General features: G+C 43.3%; 1 protein-coding gene across 1 annotated transcript in view; it reads right to left on the bottom strand.

The window, feature by feature from the left end:
• The window catches only part of NSFL1C (NSFL1 cofactor), a 94,864-nt gene extending 76,042 nt beyond the window's left edge, over positions 1–18,822 (bottom strand). The window contains exon 1 of the mRNA XM_078651700.1: positions 18,635–18,822. Coding sequence (XP_078507826.1) covers positions 18,635–18,739 — 105 coding nt within the window. The 5' untranslated portion in view covers positions 18,740–18,822. The remainder of the gene's footprint in view (positions 1–18,634) is intronic.
• Between the last annotated feature and the right edge of the window lie 632 nt (positions 18,823–19,454).

The following is a 19,454-nucleotide window of genomic DNA, read 5'->3' as shown; positions in this document are numbered from 1 at the left end:
GGCCGTGCAATCAAGTAGTGAGGGGCGGAGCTGGGGGAGGCTGTGAGAGAGAGTAGGCGGCTGGGGGCATGTGCACGCGCATTTAAGCTCAATGCGCATGCGCATTGAGCTTAAATTTCTCGTGCACTGCAAGGAATCGCCACGATTCCTTGCAGTGTGGATAAAGAGCGGATAAGTGCCAATACTCTCGCCTTGCTCGATGCGCATGCGCATCGACAGGCGAGACCTAAAAAGGAGCCATGATGCAGCTAGCATTGACGGCATCATAGTGTTAAAAAAAATCATACCCGAATCACAGCACGAGCAACAAATGTCAGAAGAAGGACACTAATTAAATTTAATCTATTCCTGATCCATGTGCCACCGAAAGAAAAGCAACTGACATATAGCAAGCAGCGCCCAATTAGAAGTCAGCAAGAAACAGTGGCAACACTGCAAACTAATGGAAAGCAATGAGCAGGTTAAAAGCCTGTTATAGAACACAAGAGTCTTGCAAGGGAAAGAGCATGCACATGTTTTTCTGGGATCGCCCTGAGGATCTGGAACTCACTGCCCCCAGAAACCAGACTGAATCCTTCGACAGTCGCCTTCAAGAAAGAAGTGAAGTATTTGCGCATGAGCAAACTTTTGCCCTTGTTCAGTGGATCTCTGATCCACGTGCCACATTTTTCTCTTCCACTATTCGCATGACCGTTGTTTGCCATCATTGTTTTGAGAATTGTTTTTAATTATTGTTTTATGCTCTGATCTTTGCATCCATTTGTATTGGAGAATATTATTTATTTCCACTGCATCGGTCATGTGTACAGTGCTCGGATACCCACATGGGTCTTGTTTACATAAAAATGATGTTGGCCATCATTTGAAAAAACTTCACATTCTTAAGTACATTAAAATCTTCTGCAATCACAATGTTATAGTCTTATTGGGCGGATTAACCGCATAGGGGAAACAAAAGGTTTTCGTTTGTGGCATTTCAAGCTCATGGTGCCCATTAGGATAAACAAGAATATGCCGAGACAGACTTATACCTAGTTTTTCAGCTTTTTTCAACTTGGAAACTAAATAAATTGTCAACTGGGGACACAGTCAGATAGCAGGATCTCACTTAACAGATCACCTAGATAAGAAGCACTGAAAAACACATTAAAATCCAATTGCACTCACAATGAAGTTAGGGGAAATGTTTCATTTAAGTCCAAAGTATTACTCTACTTTATCACTTAATTATCACAACCAAACATAATTACTGAGATGTAGTACCATCAGAGTAGAAGTCCACCAAGCATGCAATAATTCAGTCGCAAATAACTGCCTTATGGTATCCTAGCCTTATGGTATCCTGACTTAGCATACTGACCTGACATTGAATGGCTAATCCACTTGAAAGACAACCACCATTCTGGTACTAATGGTTCATGGATTACAATAAAGCACTGCAGTACAGTGCTTATCCTTAACCATTTCTTCTGTAGCAAAATATGATAACATTGCAGCATATTCTGAAACGGTTAACAATTTTCCTACACGGAGAACACTATAATTTCTGCCTTGAGAGGAGACCAAAGGAGCCAAGGTCCAAAAAACACTATAAAATGATTCAATCTGAGGAGAATTTGATGGGTTAATATGATCTCCGTGCACACGTATAACTTAGGTCAATTTCAATCAATTAATTGTGGCGCTGTCCTTGTCGCACTGTGTCTCTCAGTGCCTTAATAAACTAATAGCTGGTGTGATAATGTTATCACAAAGGTCGCGCTCCTTTAACATGAAACAAGAATGTTTCTTAACTTTACTTAAATGAATGTTCATTAATTCCAATCGAGCCAACGTGGTTGATGACCGGCCGTCCTCGATGTACGGAAGTAAACTGCGTTTAAACAAACCCCTGATGAAGGGTTAGCTTGATAACCCGAAATGCATTGGGTATAATTGAACGCAATTGATAAATTCATGACTAAAATGGATTTTGGAAACATGTTGATGAATTCATAATTCGATGAACATTTAATAATCGAATAAAGATTAAAACGTCATCAACCACGTTGGCTCGATTGGAATTAATGAACATTCATTTAAGTAAAGTTAAGAAACATTCTTCATGGGAGGAGCCACGCTGGCGACCAAGATGGCTGCATAGACGCTCGGCTCCGTGAGCCTTCTCACCCCGCGCATACATCCTGGCAACTATCCTGAGCCATAACGGCATATTTAAGTAGGCGAAGGATAACTTTCACTGACCGTTTGCTCCTGAGGCTTTTACGTGCGGCAGACCCGTGGAAATGTCCCCGACTGTTTTGCGGCCTTCACGGAGCTGAGACCGGGGTGTCGAGTGAGGAGAGTCGCCGGCCGCGACTGCGACAACAGCGGCCTCTGGTGGGGGGAGGAGTCAGCCGGAGGGCACCGGAGATCTGATGGGCCGAAGGCGAAAGTGCCGACCCAGTCCATCTAGTGGAGTGCCTTGTGGGATGTGCGGTGAAGCAGGGTCGAGGGGAGTGCACGATACTTGGCCCCCTTTCCAGTGTTGTGTCCGGGCATGACTAATGGCTTCTCCCGGAATCGGCGGGCGGCTCCCAGGGAGCGGCGGAGATTTTGTTTAGCCTTTTGGTGGCCCTTCGCTGGGAAGCCTGCCTTGACTTTCGGGGTCCTCGTGGTGACTCCTGTTGCGCCCTGGTGTGGGGCCCGGTCCCGAGGTGAGGTGGAGAAGGACGAGGCCGGATCAGCTAAGATGGCGGACGGCACCCTCTTGCGCAGACCACATCCAGGCAGAGAAGCTGCTGTGCGGGAGAGTCCTGGGGTCTGGCGACACGAGATAGAGCACACGTCCAGAGATATACTGGCTGCGTTAACAACCCTGCATACGACCCTGCTCCGGGACGCCCGGGATCTGGGAAAAAGGATGGCCGCCATTGTTGTCCCATCGTTCCACACGGGCATAGTTCGATCTCGTGGAAGTGCCGATGTGCCCGCCTCTGCGTCAGTGATGAGTGCTCCAGCTACGCCTATGTTCATGGAGACGCTGGAAGACCCGGTTCATGAGATCGCTTTGGACAGATCTGTTGTACATGTGAGTGACTCGTCGGGGCACTTATCTATTCGGCGGCTGGGAAAACAACGTCGATCTATGGTTTGGGCTGCCCCGGCGGCGTTTCAGCGCTTACCGGATGGTGTGTCTCTCTTTCCCTGGCTGGTGAGACTGTGTCCGGACTGGAGGATGTTTTCGGGGTCGATACTGACACAGACGGATTTCCGCCATACATACTCGGCTGGGTTTTGGTGGCTGAAGCCTCATGGAATAACACTGCCCGGTCCGCCCGGATCACTTGGACCCTCCACGCTGCTCTGTATGCCGATTGATAAGTGGACGTATGTTGGTTCTACTGATAGGAAAGGCCAGGGGTGAGACCGTCTAGGACATAGTGGAACTTATTGTTGGCTGACTGTGATTTGGGGGGACACTCAGCGGGGATGTTATTGATTGTGCTGTCGGTTATTAATGTTTTCCATGGCTATTCTGATCTTGGTTTTAGGATGTTTACTGTGCGCGGTGCTGGTGGGGGGGCCGGGTGGCTGGATCGATGGCCCTTCCCCACATTTTTCCTCTTTTCTTCTTTTTCTATATTTCGGGTCTCTTATTTAGGGCGACAGGCACGCTGCTGGGGGGGGGGGGGGATAGGCCGTAGCCTTCTGCAGGGGTGCGGGTTGGGGTTTGTTGATTTGTCCTTTCTTTGTTTCTATGGACCTTTGTCTTTCTTCCTTTTTGGTGTCGTCGTTTTTCGTGTTTCCTACAGTATGTCTCGTCTTGAGGGGTGGGGTACAGCTTTGCTACGTAACGTGTCTGTTTTTACATTTATCCTGACTTGTGTGCCCTACCCCCAATATTTCAAACGTATATGCACTATTTGCGGATTTCCTGTTTCATGCTTGCTATTGTAGGACCATGTATGACCGTATGGCATTGATTCTGAGTTTTTCTTTATTGTAAAATGAACCTTCTCAAATCCTGAATCTCGCACAGTGCGCTTGACTACAAGTTATATCCTGGACACTTCTTAGACCCTGATTTTCGGGCTGCTGTATTTTTCTACATTGATTTGCTGTACTTATGACTTGACTAGCGGCCGGCCGGGATGGTTGTAGGCCCATACTTGTATTTACTTGAAGTGACAATAAAGGTTCTCAAAAAAAAAAATGAAACATTCTTGTTTCATGTTAAAGGAGCGCGACCTTTGTGATAACATTATCACACCAGCTATTAGAGAATTTGATGGGCTCACATTACCTCAAGCACCGTTTTCTCTTAAAGCTTCTTCATTAGTAAACCCAATATGCCTATACCATAAGGGGTATGGAAGTTGTGTTGTGAGATACACTGTCTTGGTGTCTTTTTTTTGTCCGATGGACACCTAGACATTAAATTATGAAAAAAAGGGGACAAAACTGTTATTAGAAGTTGGCTGGTTGAGGGCACAGCACAAAGGGTGTCCTTTTAAATCCATCTTCAGGGGCACTTTTTAGGTGTCGCCTGCACTTACGAGAGATATTGTATACAAAAAGTGACTTGCAGCCCACCCATTGCTTAACATTCATTGGCTTCATTGTCACTCTTATTTGCTGCCTTCTAATTGGCCAGTGTCTGCTGACTTTTCTTTCGGCTGGAGTATGGACCAGGTACTGATGCTTCAGCTTGATTGTTGTCCTTCCATTTATCATACATAGAATTGAGGTACTCCATTTATTTTCTCTTCTTCCCAGTTGTCCTTGTTGAACCACTTGCCATTTGTAGCTATGCTTTACTATGCTATACACCTTTCAAACAAGCCCTTTTCTTTTCTTCTTTGAAATGGATGTTAATTGTGACAAAGATGTTATCTGCTTTTAATGTGACAACAGGTGTTATCTGCTTCCAAATGTATTTTCACTAAGACATGGACGTGGGCGCAATTGCTTTCTATATGTGAAAGGATATATATTTTTTTTTAACCAAATGTCATATTTTTACCTTTTTCCACTAATGGAAAGATTAACTGATCTGCTTAGAAACAGAGATGTAGTGTAGAGACCTAGCAAGCAATGGCAAAGCCAATATGTCTTGCCTTTGACACTACTGGCTCGGCCATTGCCTTTTGTTCATACGGTATACCATGGGCATAGCTAACTTTGGCAATGATTTGTAGTCACGCTATATTGCAGCATGGCTAAAAATATAATTAAGAAAAGCACTAAGCTAATGCACTTAAAAAAAACACACACACACACACACACACATTACCACAGATTCTAATTCGTTTTAGCCACACTGCAGTACAGCATGGCTACAAAGTATTTGCAAAGCCAATAGCTCTCATAGGCGAGACCTGTTGGCTTTGGCAATGCTGGTTACCATTAAAGATGCTCATTAGGAGGTATGTGAACACCTGCAATGAAGCACTCCAGTCAGAGAGAAGCCCAATAGAGGCTGGGTAGCAGTTGTCCATCCTGTGACCTCTAAGTTCAGATACTTTTCATTCTGCAACTGAATAACTTGTAGTCTACAGACCTTCAGTCACATGCCTTCTCAATTGGCACTCTCTTAGCCAGACTCACATCAGAATACTCAGTGCTTGCTGGCTCTGTGACTGCTTAGCTTTAACTCTTCTGCACTCACCCTCATCTCCCTTGGAGCAAGCCTCTGCATAAACACCTATGGTCAGGCATCTATTCCACAAAGATAGTTTAATCTTTCCTGCCAGTCAATCACCTCTTCTCCTTCCTGCTTCCACATACACCCTTGTTGTTTGATCCATGCAGCAGCCACGTCCAAATGAGAAGCGACTTTGCTGGGTGGCACGAGGAAGTGGTCTGTGAAAATCACGCATCTGATGTAGAGTTTTGTGCTTTTGTTAGCACGTTGTCTGTCTGTCTATGCAGGGATGTGTGTGTATATGTGCAGAGATATACCTGCCTATATGCGTATTTGTATCTCTGCAGGGTTTTGTGTACAGTATTGTGGAGGATTGTACAGAGTATACATATGGGGGTTGAATAAACGGGGGGAACCTATAAGCAAAATAAGAATAAACAAATAAAATAATAATAATTTGCTTATTTTCCGTGATTTCCCTTATTCTCCTTCTCTGCATCAGTAAAAAAATATACAAGCATAGGCAATGCCAACAGGCCTGGCTTTTAAACGAAAGTACTTCCCCATTCAATGACGAGTTTAGTCATTCATTAAATAAGTCATCCTACATGCACTCTGTAATTCAACTTAGCACTAATGTGTCCATTCATCCACCCAGTGACTCATTCTTGCAGTCATCCACTTACAGAACTACAATAAACTCATGTACAAGCTTAAAAATCTGCATAAGACCAATTAAAAGACTTTAAACAAAATTAAAAAAAAAATGCTATGGCATGCCTATGCTTCCAATAGCAAATAAAACTAAACATTGCAGCAGGTAGACGCCGTGCAATAATACTGTACATTGTGTTGCATTGTTTTGAAGTTCCAGCATGGCCATAACATTTAGAAGCAATGTGTTGGCCATCCTAGAACAGTAATACAATTAAATGAAAGATATACTAAATAGTGCATTGACAATCTTCACTCTACGTGGTTTGTTCGAGAAGGTCACCAACACCAAAAACCTTGTCTAGAATGGTAATTGAGAGATTCCATTTAACAAATTACTCGCCTACAGGCTTTGACAAAAGTGTAATAATCCACCATTAAATGTCCATTGCTTTGAAGACATCCTTTTCACAATACGTCAGCCAGGCCTACTGGCTTTCTGATAACCTTACATAATAAACAGATCAAAGCTAAGAAATCTGGCATAACTTTTCTTAATGAACCAATAAGACCTACAGCCTTTTCCACTGACTTGACACGATAACCAACAAAGGGCTACTGAAGTGTGGTAGGCTAGCAACCATCATGCCTACAGTTATAAAATTGCCAATATGCACAAAACTACAACTGGCAAAATAATGCACAACCCCACTCAAAAGGGTTTAAAAGGAAATATCACAATGAAAAGCTTCAACGCCCACGATTTATCACAGGGGATGATGAACTTTGCCTACTAAGGTTATCGGAGTGATTTCATGTGAGAAACAAAGCTCTACGGCCTGCAACACAGTCTGAAAACAACCCAGGTAAAGCCCCAATGGCTTTATCAAATGCTTTTAACAATAAATAAGTCATACTTCTTGCCTTCATCATAACATCTTATAGTATAAAGAGATCAGATCTAGGACTTTGGACATAACTTTTACCAGTGAACCAATCATGCCTGTATCCTTTATCACTGGCTTTTCACAATAACTAACTCAGGTCTACGGTATCGAGCTTAAGCTTTCCAACAATTCAACAATCGGGCATTACGGTGCCAAAATCAGAAATGTTAACAACATTGTAAATGTAAATTGATACTTGTATAGCGCACTACTCGCCCGCAAGGGTCTCAAGGCGCTTGTACGAATACCGCTGTGGAACCCATCCTGGCTTTCCCTGTGAGGCGTCCACTCCTGGGCACCCCCAAGGTGGAGGCCAGGCATCCTTAGCGTTGTGGGGGCCGTTGTGGAGATTAAGCAAGCTATTGCCCAGAGTTGCAGAGTGGGACTCCATGATTGGAATAGGCACCGAGGCGAGAATTATCAGGTCCGTGGAATTTTGAGCCCAAGACCCGCCGAGGCAGGGAATTGAACCCTGGTCCCGGGCTAGACCTCTGCATCAGGGTCTGCCGCTCTAACCATTGAGCCACACTTCTCCACATTACAGTTGGCAAGGCAAAATACTAAGTCTCCTAAGAGGGCCTAACACAAACCAGCACAGTGCAAATCTTCTATCCCACTGGTTTGTCAGAGGGGGGAACCAACCGTAAAACCCTTGCAACTACGGTAAACTGAGATCTCTTTGGCAAAATACTTCTCTGCAGTTTTTAATAAAGTAATAATAATCCACCCATAGAACACTGTTAAGTCTAAGACATGCTTTTCACACTAAATAAGTCAGGTCACCGACATTATACTAACCTTTCATTATAAACAGATCTAGCTTATAGCTTGTCCCCATAACCAACAAGGCCCTGCTGTTTTGAGCATAGGCTTTCACACATGGCAGCCAGAGAAGAGCAAACACCAGAATATACAAACACATCTGGGAGAAGCAGTTTGATTAAGAGCATCAGTGGCATTAGTTCGACCTTAAAGGTCAAACAATTGCTTTCCTTGAAAAGAAACTTGGCTTAAACAGCTAGATAAATGTTTGTGGGTAAGCAGTCTTTCTGTGGAAGCACACCACTTTTGACAAATCAAAAAGCTACACTCCGAAGAACCAACAATTGTGCTGCACTACAGTTCTTCTCTGTAGCACTCCTGAAAGCTTCTTTTTGATCACCAATGGCCGGGTGGCAACTGTGCTGCAAAGCCAGACCTACAAAGAGAAAAGAAATTAAAGAAGAGACACTGAGCCAATGGGCCAGTGTCATAGGATGGGCAGAGAAGGGAAATAATTACAATATTCGTAAGACACAGAACAATAAATAAACGTTAAATGCCACATGGGATGTGCCTTATGCAGAATTGTATGAGCAATGGGTAGTTCACTGTTTCGGATCCATGTGGCGCCTTTCAGCGGGTCAATAACAAAGGGTAAACATACACATTTAACCTGTATATCAAATTCAAACTTAATTGGAAAACTTTGGATAAAAATGCACCTACTGCAGAGGTCAGAGTATTTAGGTGGCATATTCTAAATTCAACGGATTAGTGCACTGACTGCACATGTTATAATGCATTGGTCACAATTTCCAGGCTAAGTGCTAGAAAAGTAGGTCAATGCCACTACTATGGTAGTTTTATGTAACTTTTCTTTACAGGTCCCAGTTCTAATAATTTAGTTCCATCACAGACGACTACTAACATTTTGCGTTCTACTTCAGTGAAGTACAAAGTTTTAAAAAAGCATCAATGTAAATGTAAATGTAAATGTAGTTGAGCTTGTATAGCGCACAGCTACCCGCAGTGGGTTTCCCGGCGCTTGCTTAGGGAACCCTTCCTGGTATTCCCCTGTGAGATAGCAGGGTATCCACAAGGTGAAAGTCAGGCATCCCGCCGCGAGGGGCCGTTGTGGAGATTAAGCAAGCTATTGCCCAGAGTCGCAGAGTGTGAACCCCTGAGTCGAGGAGGCACCGGGGCGAGAATTATCGAGTCCGTGGAATTTTTAGCCCAAGACCCGCCGAGGCGGGGAATTGAACCCTGGTCCACAACCGATCTCAGCTTCCGGGTCTGCTGCCTCTAACCCCTGAGCCACACTTCTCCACATGTTGAAATGCTCTTAAATGCACCAGCGTCACACCAAAGGCACCAATATCACACCCTTGACAATCTTGCGCGACCATATAATGTTTTTGCGGTAAGAAAGGTATGTTTTTCTTTAAAACTGTTGTAAAGCATTCTTTTTTACTAGTAATTTAAATAAAACAACTAGTACTGTAATGTGCCAATAAAAGCCCATCTAATTAGACTAAGGTATATTTGGGACATGTGATTTTCTTTACAGGACAAGTACATTTTTTGTATCATTTGCTCCTTGGACAAAAAGAGATTTCTGAAAATTCCACAACTGTAACTTTCTTGCTTTAGTGGCTTTTCAAAAACAATGATCTTAGATGAAACAAACTAGACAGGCAATTGTAACATCTGCCGTTGATCACCATGAAGAGGCTGTATTTGAAGAAAACAACCACAAGCCTTCTACGACGGGAGTAGTTGCTGCAAAAATCAAATTTACTTAAGTCACTTTGGTAATTCCGTGTCCATCCTTAGCATGCACCTAGCCATCTAGTTTCAAATCTCCTGTAGATACCTAACACATTTCTCACGCTTGTTTAAACATTTCAAACACATTGGCTCTATTGGCACCAAATAATTTGTTTCCCTTCTTCCATGCATTTTGCACATTAAGATATATATATCCAGCTTATTTTCTATACTTCATAGCTCCCTAACCGTGCAAAACAGAAATTAAGTTTTCATTAAATTTGCCTTGTGTAAGCCCACAATGGCCATCGTTTCACATGGTAAGGGCTGCGGCTTCGGTTTTTTTCTTTTCTCTATTTTCCAACGTTACATTTCTATTAAAATCCCCAGCTACAAATAGACCTATGGGTCTAGAGTCCTCTTTTTCGAAAGTTCCTTTTTGCATCTCTCTCAAGGACACAATTGCAGTGATTGCGAGCTTGTATCAGGGGTTCCAATCTGTGGCACTGCGATTGGGCATTGGGCTGCGCCTTCTTCAATGATTCTGCCCTTTGTTTAAAATCAATCCTATTGTGATTTAAAACGAATCATTTTAAAGTAGGATCTTCGCTTTATTTTATTATTTTATTATTAGCACAGGTCCACAAGATATATATTCAGAGCTCAGGATTTATTTGACCTTCCTTTTGACTCATATTCTAAAGTGGCAGCTGGTGCGATCACTGCTGTAGAAGCAATTCTTTTTTCATTAACACAGGACCTATTTTTTAGTACTGTGGTTTTTATTTTTTTATTTTAGTAATCTCAAGCAGGGCCTCCGAGATTCCTTTGATTGATTTTCGCATTATTAACAATAGCTCCATCATTAAAGTTGAAGGGACAATACACATGCTCTTCGCATCGAAGATAGGTCAGCCAGACCTTGCTGGGGGGGGATGGTATTCCCTCGACCTACCGAATCAATTAACGGTTTTGAGTTCATCTGCAGGTTTCTGCTTCCCCTGTGATTAAAATATGGATCCTGAAGCTTATTACAAGAGCTAGAAACAAGTTTCTTCACTCAAGTCATGGGAAAGATGAAAGATGCCCGCCTCTTTAATGTTTCTGCAAAGGAAGCATCCATGTATTCTGGTCTTGGTCCTGGGGAGCAAGAAAGTAGCAAGGAAGTGTCTAAAAAGTCAGTTACCTTTTGTTGATGATTTAAGGTGGATTTCTGTTAGCTTCCTGTAAAACATTGACTTGATGGCGTAACAGGGAAGAGCTTTGCTGAAGTGATTTTAGGAGTTCCACAACTGTTTGGTCAACTAGATTACTCTCCCACCTCTTTCTCCAAGTGGATCCTAATACGGGACCCTCTATAGGACTCTTTTCATAAGGAAACTATTATCACTCATTATGAAGCATTATATACAGATTCTCTTTCCACATGCAGAAAATGGGGTAGATTACGTTTAGGTCTAATCGGTAGATGTAACTATTAAAATCGTTATCCTGCCACAATATCTCCTTTTATTCCGGTCCATCACCTGCACATCCATAGGAGTTTTTTTTTTTTTTTTAAAAGAGGTCGAAAGTAGATGGCAGAAATTTATATGGCATTTTAAAAAGCCTTAATGTGCTATAAGGTATCTACAACTTCCCCGCGGTGAGAGTGGTTTTGCACTTCCATCTCTCTCGAACTGTTATATTTCCTCATTCCTCTTCAGACTTTCAGCATTTGGGGGACGTCATGGTTATGAGACCTAACTGGTCTATTCCAGGAGTATCAGATTTTTCCCAAGATGATTATACCCAGCAAAGGCTTAATTGATACAGCATATTGTAAACGTGCATAGTTCAAGACTCTCTTGGTATATCATAGGGTTTAGCAGGATATCTGTTCTACTAGTTACATACCGCTTTTTCATCATTTACATCTCTCTGTAAATCCTAGCCTACCACCTGTTTTCTAGGCTAATTACTTAAGGTGCTGACTAGGGTTAAAACTTGTGACTTTGGGTCCGTTTTTTTTTGTAAACAAATCAGGTTTTTGTGACATTCCAGGAGCTACGCAAAAAACACAGGCTCTGTCCTTTTCGTCATCTACAATTAAGAGAATTGTTGTCATGTCTTTCTTCAAATTAAATTAGTATCGATATTAATGAGTTTTTACAGAGATTTATCGAAGTATCAAGATGTGGCTATATTCATACTTGGTATTCAGTCTTGATGAGCCAGAAGAATATGGCTAATACATATGATGTCTTGTCTGCTAGCCAGTCACACAACTTGCATTCTAATCTTGTCCGCTAGCCAGTCACACAACTTGCATTCTAATCTTGTCCGCTAGCCAGTCACACAACTTGCATTCTAATTTCTCTGTCACTGATATAAGACATACCAATCTTCTTGCTCAGAACATCATAAACGTCTCCAGGCTTAAGACCCATTCCTTTAAAAACGTTGTACGGTTTATATTATACACCAAACAAGTTGCTTGAATGGGATCAAAGGAATACATCAAATTGTTTTCGATGTAGTAAGCCTGGTGCCAATACCATACACATATTTGCAACTTGTGATCTCATAGTTCAGTACTGGTGCACAGTTTTCAAACTGATTAATCAATTCTTAAAGATCGATGAAAGATTTGACCAAATACTGTCCGATTAGTTCATAGGTCTGTTTCACCTGAGTGGGGATGGTCTTTTTCATTGCTATTACAGCTGCAAGATTGGAGATTGCTTGAGCATGGCTGCAAATAGAGGCCCCAGATCCTTTGTCTAGGTGGAAGGAGTCTGTATTCCCCTGTGGGTTGTAATTGGCGCTCATTCAAAATCATTCCAGGTATAGTAAGTTAAGAAAAGCCGGGGAGCTGGTCAGTCAGCGCCTAATGGGTCTCACACCTGGTTACACATGGATATTATGAAGGGATAAGATTCATTCATACTGTCATTATTTTTTACATTTCTTATGTCCAATGAATTCCCTTTTTTAAATTTACCCAAGCATGGCCACTGGTGCTATATTTTATGATCAATTGAATAACTTGAGTTTTAACTATATTGTTGGCTTGTAACTGTTTTATTGACTTTTTATTTGAAAAAAAACTGAAAAGATGAAGGAAAGGAGATGTAATTTTCACATCATCAAAGTTGCTTTCCTCTGAACACAAGAATGAAATGGGTAGTGTTTCAAGGCCATGTCCGTTCGGACCATCTGAAATGCACTTCAAACTCTGACACCCCCCACAAGAGTTTGCAGGGTTAATAGAGTTAAAGAAAAAAAGAAAAAAAAAAAAAAAAAAGAAGAAGAGGCTAATTCTCAGGCATGCTGCCACTCAGCAGTGAATTGCCTCCGCCTTCTTCAAGAAGGGTTTCAGGAGGTTCTCGACGAGAATATAATTTTTTTTAACATAGGAACATTGGTCCCCGTTGGGTAGTAAAGTGCGGACACAATTAAGGTGCAAAGATCCACACGCTCCCCACATTACAACGCCACTGCACCTGCTGCACTGATAGCTACACCCCTGAAGCTTGTCCTTCCACTGTAGTGATGTACCTGTTTGCTGACTAAGGAAAGTATGCTTGCTGCAGTCTGCAAGAAGCTTTTGGGAAGCGGACATCATCCTTAAAAAAAAATTAAATCAATAAAATTGGTTATCAAACAAAAACGGTTTAAAAAAAACTTAACATGAACGTTAAGAGTTTCTCAATGTTATATAAATAAAAAAAAGCATTACTAATTCATACCTTTATAGTCAGAGATTTCGCGGAGGCAGTAATACTGTCCACCACGTGACTACATCACTGACCTTGCCACCCGGCTCCATTTACTGCAGGCTTTGATTTTCATTTCTGAAAAGCACTGGCTGAAACAATTACCGCAGGCTGGCCAAGGTCACTGGAATCTCTAGGAAACCGTCAGCGGGAGAACTGCCTCAGCATAAAGTCATATTTGTCAGGCCTGTGACTATGTGTTTCAAAATATGATTCGAGATAAATCCCGGTCAATTAAATCTGAGGGGGGGGCCCACTGGCCAGGGCCGCCACAAAATAAGTACTGGTTATTGAAGGAAAGAGAAGAGGCCGAGGCCTTGTTCGTTCACCTGTCTGTGCACTGACTCGCCTAGGCACCAGGCCCCGAGTCATGCTTCTCAGTGGAGGGGAGTTGCATAGGAATCCTCTGCCATCCAAACCCTTGCTAGAGCAGTCTTTCCTCAGGAAGGGCGGGCGAAGAGCCCGGTGTTTTGGAGTGATTCATGCATCTCCTTCCGGAGTCCCATAAGAGGCAGGCTGTCTGGTCCCAACCCTCACCCCTGCGGGGGCCCAGGACAGCGCAGGTATCAGCGCCGGAACGCAGCCTCATGATGGAGATCCGGCTCACGGGAACTTGGGCTGGGCTGGGTGAGGGCATGGGGAGCCGGATGATTCCGCCATGTCTAAGTCCCCCAGAACGAGAGACCGTGACTAAGCATGTTGGCCCCATGCCAGCCAGCATCTTCCATCCGCGAGCGCGGGGACTAAACACTACCCGAAGTAAAGACTAGCCCCCCCACCACCGCCACCACCGTGGGGTTTGTACCAGCGGCCATCCTGACTCTGGTTAAAACACGCCTTCCTGCCACTGTACTTCAAAAATAATTTCTAAAGATCTTCTATCTCATGAGTTTACTCTGGCCTGCTTAGTCACTGTCAACAAGCCTAACTCGTTTGCCGCTTCCACAAACATCAAGTTTAGTTATGCATGCTGCTTACTCCTTCTTTGCCCAGCATATCCGGTCCCCATTGTGTAACTCCTAATGCTTTAACGGCAAACCAATGGCACAGAGCACTACACAAAATTAGTACATCACAATACAGCACGTTTGGCTAACGGAGACGCATTCATTCTTCTGCCTGCTTAGTTGTAAAAAAAAAAAAAAAAAGAGTATTATGCATAGCACTATCAATGAACAGTGTAACCTCCTTTTCAACCACATCTGACAACAGGATAGCTCATGGAGCACTAGAATCACTGGAAGGGGGTTACCACCCATGTGCAGTGCACCGAATTGTGTCCATAAATTACACCACGTTCAAGGAATCAATGGCCCAGCCCGCACACAAAAATCATACATACAAATGACATCTATTGAGCAGGCTGTCAATAAATAATCTCGGGGGGGGAATTTCGCATTTAACACTAGCCCCACCCTGCCCTTATCCGTTTTGGACTCCCCCCTTTGAACCCTACCCCATCTCGTCCTATTTTCTACACTAAACCCCTGGTCCTCTATATTGCACCTATGGTTTGAACTAGCTTTGAGTTATGGAAGCCACATTTACATAATGTACAATTACATACATGCACCTTGGTGAAATACTGCCAACTGAAGTTCTGTAACAATGTTGCAGTACCAAATTAGAGAAGTTTTTTTGGGGGGGACGGTGGAGATGGGTTGGTGTACTGGTACTGTACCTCAGCAAGGGAGGTGTGTGTGTGTGTGTGAAGACATGCTGATGTACCTCAGAGGGTTAAGTGTGTTGCAGCGCTTGCTGCTGTACCAGAGCAGATGGGGAGTGGAAGTTTGTTCCGGCTGTGTCTGATGAGACTGAGTACAGAGAGGGTTTGCTGCTCCTGCGTTAGATCTGATAGCTTGTAGCGGTTGTTGATGCAACTGTACCCCATCAGATGTAGTGGGAAGACTTTGCTGCTGCTGAGCCAAATCAGACGATGCAGGGACAAAATCTGTTGCTGCTTTACAGGGTTACATATACGTGGGGCAGCTGATACTGCAAAAGGGCATATTATATATGTGGGGTGAAGTGCTACGCTGTACCAGAGAAGATGCGGTGCATGCAAGTTGGTGTTGCAGTTGTACTAGGTTTGCTGAGGTGCTTGGGAGAGATGCTGCTACATTCATGCTTAGACGAAGTGTGAGGCAGGGGATGCTGTTGCTGTACTGGGTCAGATGAAATGTGGGAGCAGATACCATAGGTGTACACGGCCAGACGAGATGTGGTGTAGGAGATGTTTCTGGTGTATCAGACAGATGAGTGTGGAGGAAAGGGTGCTCCTGAGCACCAAATCAGATGGGTTTGCTGCTGCGACTATACCGGATCAGATTAGCTGCGTGTGGGGATGCTACTCACAGCACCAGACCAAAACGTTATTTGGTACGACGTGATAATTACTGCCTCAAATCAGATGAGACCTTAGGGGTGCAGTTTCTATATCACATGTGGGGGTGAGGGGTGCTGCTGTAGCAGATGAAGTGTGCATGTGTGTAGGATGGGTCTTGTTGCTTTACGAGGTGTGTGAGTGTTAATGGTGTTGCTCAGATTAGGAGTGTATGGGGTAAGGAGTTGCTTCCTTTCTACCTAAAATGATGTTTTTAATGAGGATTTTGTAGGAGATGAGATATAGGTGGGTGTCAGCTAATGGTTGTTTAAGTGTACCACATCAGATGGGTAAGGACAGTCGCTGTGCTTTGCGAAATATTGCACTAAGCTCTGCAGCTCAACTATATCAGATGTAAGGGTTGCACCAGCTATACCAAAACACACAAAAAGAAAGAGTAAAGGGCACCAATGCGCTCATTCCTGCCCTTACTCATAGAATCACAACACAAAAATTGTCATGACACCCTGTTTTGTTTGAAACCAGGTGTTCACAAGCATACACACATAGTTTTTCTAGCTACCTACAACTACTCTAACTTCCAGAAAGAGGGAAATTTCAAGAATTGGATGAGGTAGGCTCACCTATGTAATGTGACGTGTCATCATTTGCCACCTCGTCCCACCCTAGTGAGATGGTACTATCAAGACGGGCTCAACCACAGGAAGGGGCTGGCCTGAAGGACTTTTTAGAAATTATTTTTTTCTGGATAAAAACACCTGGACCTGGTTTCACAGTTAAAAAAGCCTTAGGATAAACCATAAAGTTTCCTTTATTCAGGGGGTATCCTAGGCTTGCTTAAAAACAGCAAAGGGTATTATCAGGTGACATGTGTGTCACTGAATTGGTAATATCAAGATGCCAACATGTTTCTGCCTATAGTATCTAGCCAAACGGTCTAAGGCATTCATCAGGACCAAATCTATATTTCCCTACACTAGAGTCCCATTGAATATATGTAGAGAGGACCTACCTCTCTTTTAGAAATTCCAGGTCTATTAACCTAGTTTTAAAATATTAGTTGCCTCATGTTCTGTTCGAGTGGGCATCTCCCGTTGTCAAACTTTCATCAAGGTAGCGCACCCACAATGGTCCTACCATGCCCCAGGGAACAGCTGACTGGAATTTCTTAAAGAGAGGTAGGTCCTCTCTACATATCTTCTAGGGGTCTATGCACTAACACTACAGATCTGGCCCTGATGAATGCCTTAGACCATTTGGATAAAAACTATAGGCAGAAACATGTTGGCATTATGTGTTACAAATTCGGTGACACATATAGGTAATTATAACCGCATGTCTCTTGATAATACCCTTTGGTGCTTTTAAACAAGACTAGGATACCACCTGAATAAACGATACTTTGTGGTTTATCCCAATGCATATTTTACTTTGAAACTGGATCCAAGTTTTGTATCCAGAAAAAATAAATAATTTCTAAGAGCTCTCTCAGGCCAGCCCCCTCCTCAGGTTCAGTCCTCCCTGGTAGTACCATCTCACCAGGGTGGGACGAGGTGGCAAATGATGACAAATGTCACATTACATGAGTGAGCCTACCTCATCCAATTCTTGCAATTTACCTCTTTCTGGGAGTTGCAGCTAGAAAAACATTAGTGTGTGTATGCTTGTAAACAACTAGTTTCAAGCAAAAAAACAGGGTGTTATGCCAATTTTGTGTTGTGATTGCACCAGCTACACCGACGGTGTGCAAAAAAATGGTACACCCAGTGCTTTAAATGGGCAGGTACTTTCGGTACTCAGTACCTGCTCTTCTTTATTTTGAAAGGGGGATTACCTGCACTTAGCGCTGCTGCACATCTATATTTCCATTTAAAGCACAGGGTACACCTATTGTGTGAACTGTGTAGTAATGGATTTACTACACTTTACAACCCTCTGAAGAATAACTGGCAAATGTTAATGAATGAAAACAACTGATCCGATTGCAAACGGAACAAATGTTAATATAAAAACACCTGCAGTGAAGGGAAGTAACAGACAAATTGTAAAAGTTGCCTGGTCATGTCTCAGTTGTTGATTAGTATATTAAACCGGGATTAATGAGGTGTTTTTTTTAAGGCAGTTCGAATAGTTATTTCTTAGAGAATACTATTTTCAATAGGATCTGGTGAACCTGTATACGTTTAAATTTTAAGATACCTTTGTAGGCTGCATAAGATGGGGCTCACTTTTGTATCAATGTGTTCCAATGACAACACAGAGAACACTACCACTGAATTTACCACACACTGATGCATGACTTGACTACTTATACCACAACATTTTCTACCACTGTCACAAAATGGGGTTTCCCACTGTCTCATAATCCCAGTTGATTGGACAGCACCAGATTAGATGTGATATATTGATATAGTGCAGACCTGGCATGGGAAGGGAAAATGCAGCAGTTCTATCAAACTGGATTAGGCGAGACTGGGCGGTTGCACCAGATCAGATGAAGTGTGTTTTACAGCTGCCACCAGGGTGGATCAAGAGTACGATGGTATACACTCTATGAGATGGAATGAGGTGAGGAAGTGATGTACCATTTGAAGGGGGGTGGGTGGTGTTGATGGCCCATCATGACGGGTTGGCGCAATACCATAGAATGGACTGCCGAAGGAGTGAAAGGGAAACTGCTCTCTCCCAGGCTTGGTGTTAGGGGATGGTGGCCGTTTCAAAGCACTAGCTTTTATTGGTGGTTTCTGATCTCCCGAACCCACTCTCCCAACTGCACCTGTAGGTTCCACTCAGCGCACTCCAGGAAGAAGCGCGCCCTCTCTTCCTCGGCCCCGGTCACTGCCACAAACTCCCGCACCGCCTCCTGCTGTAGCTGAGCCATCTTCAGTGTGCGCCGATCACAGCGCTCCGGCGAGGAACAACGGCATGCGCTCTATGGTTCCCAGCACCGACTCTATGATTTCCGGCACAGATCGGCCACATCTCTATGGTTACTAACGTTAGAACGTACGGGCTCCAGATCTGACGGACAGCAGAGAATCACATCCGGGACAGGCGTTTTCTCTATGATCATCATGGCGAAATGTCCTGTTCGTCTCGAGGGCTTCAACTATAATAATATATGCGGCCCGCTTCTGTCCAATTTAGCGTCTATATGCGTTTGCATGCAGCTTCTCCGGCCGATTAATTCAATAGTTGTAACAGTTTTTTTTCTTTCGATGTTATGTCTGATATGTTCCACCTCGAAACGGATATAAAGAAAGGATATAAGGCCAGACAGCTTTAACCCCCTCCTTGCTGCTAGCAAAATGCGTTGCACAGTCAGAGCCAGCCATGAGTCATTCTAGAAGTTTTATGTTTCACGTGAATAGAAACTGTTCAGCTTTAGTCCTGCTAAACGTAGAGAGAGTTTTGAAAGTTTCAATAAGAAAATGCTGCCGTATTTTAGTGTCACAAACGGAGCTCGTACTATTATACTTTTTACGGATATAAAGAAAGGACAAAGGGCCAGAAAACTTTAACCCACCCCCCCCCTCTTTCTAGCTAGCAAAGGCGTTGCACAAAGCCAGCCATTCTAGAAGTTTAATGTTTCACGT

The sequence above is a fragment of the Lissotriton helveticus genome, chromosome 7, assembly GCF_964261635.1.
Source record: "Lissotriton helveticus chromosome 7, aLisHel1.1, whole genome shotgun sequence".
NCBI lineage: Eukaryota > Metazoa > Chordata > Amphibia > Caudata > Salamandridae > Lissotriton > Lissotriton helveticus.
Note: the sequence above shows the minus strand (reverse complement) of the source record. Positions and strands in the feature narration are given on the sequence as shown.